This window comes from Alligator sinensis, unplaced genomic scaffold (genome assembly GCF_000455745.1).
Source record: "Alligator sinensis unplaced genomic scaffold, ASM45574v1 scaffold333_1, whole genome shotgun sequence".
Lineage (NCBI taxonomy): Eukaryota > Metazoa > Chordata > Crocodylia > Alligatoridae > Alligator > Alligator sinensis.
In genome coordinates, this window is record NW_005842381.1 from 61,623 (window position 1) to 66,457 (window position 4,835).

The 4,835-nt window shown below is 39.7% G+C and overlaps 1 protein-coding gene across 1 annotated transcript in view; it reads left to right on the top strand.

Moving 5' to 3' along the window:
• LOC102387533 (protein diaphanous homolog 2-like) overlaps window positions 1-4,835 on the top strand; it is a 455,665-nt gene that overhangs the window by 46,390 nt on the left and 404,440 nt on the right. The window contains exon 2 of the mRNA XM_006029471.3: window positions 2,860-2,989. Within this exon, the coding sequence (XP_006029533.2) occupies window positions 2,860-2,989 (130 nt within the window). The remainder of the gene's footprint in view (window positions 1-2,859; window positions 2,990-4,835) is intronic.

A 4,835-nucleotide genomic window follows, 5' to 3' on the forward strand; every position in this document is an offset into this window, starting at 1 on the left:
TGGCCTCCTCGTGTCCTCAGCAGCACGTGGGCAGCCGGCTTCAGCTGCATGCTGCTTTGAATGAGACAGACCCGCCCGGGTCAGCACCAGTCAGCACAGGCGGTGGCAGAGCCGTGTGCCACTCGGGACTGACCAGTGCAGGTAGGGGGAAAGTGCAGCTGAGCCCCCTACTGCTGTGGTTGGGCTCATCCTGTCTCAAGAGACACATGGCTACTCCTCTTCCCACATGCACTGCGTCGGTAATGTCAATCTGATACGGTGTGTGTGGGAACCTTGTCCCTTCCCTAGCACTTCAGCAGCCATTAGGAAGCTGCTGAGGGGCTGGGAGGAGGGACAACGGGTGGGAATGAAAGTAAACCGTGTTTATTTTCATTTCCCGTTGCAGCACCACGGGCCACGGAAAATGCCTTGGCAGGCCGCATGGCAGCCTGCGGGTCACATGTTGGACAAGCCTGGTTTAAAAACACTCAGTGTGAGATTTGCTGTTCTTGTTCCAGTTTGCCTGTTTTGGTAAAAAGTTCATCTGTTGTACGGACCTGTCTTCAGAATACAGAAACATAATCCTGAACATAGTAGAGAGAGAGGCTAAATATACGTATTGTGGTACTTACATCTTTAGAGTCCATTGGGATTTGTTCCTGTTGGATTTTTGCCCAAGTAAAGGCTTTAGTGCTAGTATACAGAGCTGTGCGTTCAGCCTGCTTTGTGTGTCATGTAACTTTAGATATTAAAGTTATAAGTGGGGGGAACCTAATAAAATATTTGTTTGATGCTTTAATTTATTCCTCTGGATAGTTTAAAATACCCAAAAAGAAAATGCACTACATAAACCGATAATCTAGTGAGCTACACTGCAAAAGGGCAAAGATCTTTGATGGACTCAAATATTCTACCAGTTCTATTTGAGCAGTGGGATTATCCTTGTAGATTGCACCGTTGTAGAATTCCTGTTTTTTGCTACCATTGACAATACTTGTATGTTACGTTAGTAGCATTTTATAGAATTGAGTTAATCAGAGTTTTGACATTGTATTGTTCAGAATTTGTGCCAAAGACATTCAAATAGACAAAATACTAAAATTGATTTTAAGTATTTATTTTTTTTACTGCTACAGTCAGCTGTGCTGTCTCAATGGAAATGGATTTTGCCTGAGTTACTTCAGTTTTACCTATTCTGTGATATTACAACATGCCCTTTTTTTTAGTCTTTCTGTTCATGTTTAAGGCTTTTAAAGAGGAAATAAAACTAACTTTCCTTTTTAGAGTTCAGTACTTTAGCGACTGATTTTATTTTTTAAGTTGGAAAAAAGCTTCTCTAAAGATTACTGTAGTAATGCATTCCTGTGTGCCATTACTGAACATTTTTTTTCTTTTAATAATCCAAATCAATATGAGTTAAATTGCTCCTTAATTGCCTAAAGATCATATATTTTAGAGCCTGTTTATGGAGTGTATTCATTTATTCTTAACAGGGTAAATCCTCAAAGCTGAAAGGCCTACATTAAAATGAACATCCATGGGCAAGACTGTCACATGAGGATTATAGAATTAGAACTTCCAGTGATTTACAAAATGACAAAGCAAATGGGAGATCTTTATGGACATATTTGTGTTGTTGTAAATAAATCCTGCATTTTATTTGTAGTATATTTTGAGGCATAGGCATATATGAGTTATTTTAGATATAGTGGTAGAAGTAAAGGTGCATTAGAAACGTTTTACAGCTGTCATAGTACTACTTACCTCTGCATAAGTCTTAAGACCTGTGTCTCCAAAATATTGTCCATCTAATATATGCATGCATCCTTAGTATTTGTATGAATCATCAGTCACAATATCCTGTACTTGTGCCAAAACTAACATACACACACACACATACATGCTCTTTTTAATTATGCATATACAGGTGTAAAGAAGCTCTTCTAGGCAGCCAGTTTGTATCTGTTATGCTTCTCCTTTTGCAGAGCTGATCAAGTCATTTAATTCTTGAGTTAAACCTTTTTTTCCCCTAAAGTCTATCCAAACAGACTGTGAAGCAGTAATTAAGTTCTACCTTTTTTTTGGCTGTTGCTTAAATGTGCAATTGATTTACACTGGTAAGAAGGATCCATAACTTATCCTAAGAACAAAAATTGTATGTCCAGGAACAGAGAGCAGAGATTACTTTACATAAAATAATTAAGATTAAAAAATGGTGTTTGTGTGTGTGTGTTTTCATGTACACACACACACACACACACACACGCATGTTCATATATTTTTAAAATATATATAAAAAGCATACTTTGAAGGATTACTATGGGGGGTATGAGACAATGTGGTGGGGCTACTTCTGGCAGGGTATCCCCTATAGAATACCAAAATGTTGCAATCTCAAGAGTAAGGCAAGTATATAGGGTGCCTCAAAACCCTCACCCTCACTACTTTGTGGGTACTCCTTGATTGGAGAAAGGCTAACAGACATACCCTGATAAAGGAGCCCTTGCAGAGGTGTTAGGCAGTCAGCACCAGCTCTAACTTATTGCTCTTTGGCAGAAGTTACAACTATTGAGGCATTGAACAGCTGGATTTGGTCTGGCCTTTGGAATGTGTCTTGATGTTGTAAAGGGGGGATGGTAGAACAGCTCCACTCATCCGTTCTCTTGCCTAGGCATATGCGATCTAGGTCTTGATGAGATGGTCACATAGACCTCTTGCATGTACAGTGTGATCCAGAAGATTGATGGCTGCCAAGTATTTATAAATGGAGTTAAGTAAAATAAATCTGATGGTGGATATAAGAAAATAGTTGAAAAAAACTAATTAATGCCTTCCCTCCCCCCCACCCCAATTATTTCTTTCCCATCCTTCTGTTTACAGATTAGAGATACCAAATCATCAGATCAAAAAACAACACTGTTGCATTTTCTGGCAGAAATATGTGAAGAGAATTATCGGGATATCTTAAAATTCCCAGATGAATTGGAACATGTTGAGAGTGCAAGCAAAGGTAAGAGTATAGTTAGCATACCTAGAATAATTACTATCTACTTTGTGGAATGCTCTTAGAACATTTTACTTCAGATTGTAGGATTATGTAATGTGTGAACATTAATAATCGTCCTGGATTTTTCTTGTTTTGGCTGTTCATTAACCTAGGAAGAGCAAAAAATATAATTCGGTTTGATTTTTAGTAGTACGTATTAATAACAATATTACAGTGAAGCACTTTGAGTTTCAGGAGGGGAAATGGCTAGAACAACACCATCATGAAAATAGTTCACATTAACCACTTTAGAGACTAATTTTATTCATATATGCAACCACAATTTACACAATATATTTTTTTCCTTATCAAATTAATTAAATCTCCTTACATGATGATTATTTAATTGATATTACAAGTCAAATTTATAGTGCTGTAAGTAATATCCTTGGACAATTCCCCAGATCATTAGTTCTGCTGGCTGTTTTGAAGATTTTTTTTTCCAAGTATGACTTTTATAATAAAAATGTAACTGGGATTGTGAAACCAAAATGCTTAGGCACATATAGTCAACTAACTACATATTCATTTTTATTGTGAATTTTGGGTTGACATGTATTTTTTATTAGAAAAATGGTACCAGTGATGTCATGAATGTTCATACTTTTGGTCAGCGAGGTAATACAAAGTTGCATGTTCAGTTAATTATACATGCATTTAGTTTTGTGTAACACATGGAAGATTACAGTGCTGTGAACAAGGGAATGGAGTAGGTTACATAGGCTTTATTTTCTTTGTTCAGTCTCATTAAGGCTAAGTACAGATGGTCAAAAAGCCTGAGGGTGAATCGATTCAATTTTCACAGGTTAGTCCAAGCTGCATAGACTGAACCAATAAGTAAATGAATAGACATTCACTTTTGATTCTGGCAATGCAGTCACATGTCTTCACCGGCTGAAGCCAGAAGAGAGCACACCTCCCTGCTTGGCTGGAGCAGAAGGCTTGGGCCAAGGCTAGCCTGCCCTCCCTGCAAGGAGTGGGGGGGTGGGAAGGGCTGCAGGAGAGATGCTGGGGAACTGTGAGTTAACTTGAATCTGGAGAGGAACTGTGACAGAACTTCCATAAACCCATTTAACCTAAATCAGGTAAGTCTTATACTACATCCATTCTGGTTTATCATAAACCAGTTTCAGCCATTTTGGAAGTGGTTTATGTGCACTGAAATTATGTTGTGTTACAGATTTGAACTGGTTTCTAATCACTTACACTGGTTTATGTGTCATTTCTGTCCCTAGCCTAAATTGCTGAAGTGGATGGAACCAGTGCTTTAAAATAAACACACCAGAATACAGGAGACATAAGAGATTATGCTTTCTAATATTTCTAGTATAACAGACCAAATGTGTGCATCATTATCATCTATACAACAGAAAAAAAAACAGTAATTTCTATTTATTATTAGAGGTTCACTGATATATTGGGGCAAAGTGGATTGGCACTAACAAAAGGAAAATTAATATCATCGGCCATTGACTTTTTTTGGCTGGTGTAGCCGATAATGTCACCGATAAATGCTTCATGCATGTTTGCAGCTGCAGCATGTGCGCGGCCTGGAATGCAGCTGGGCAGCTTGGAGAGCAAGCTGTGAGGAAGGGACATGGGGGGCCAGATTGAGGCCCCCACTGTAAGAGGGACTGGGGCAGGGGCAGGCACTGCCCAGCCAGGCAGGCACTTCCCAAGGCTGGGAGCAGGAGGAACAGGGAGATGGGAAGAGGGTGGCTCCTCGCTGCTACACAGACCCCTGGGGAAGGTATGGAGGGCATTCCCCCCCCCCCCCCCCCGGCGGCGGGGTGGGGGCGCGGGGGCGGCG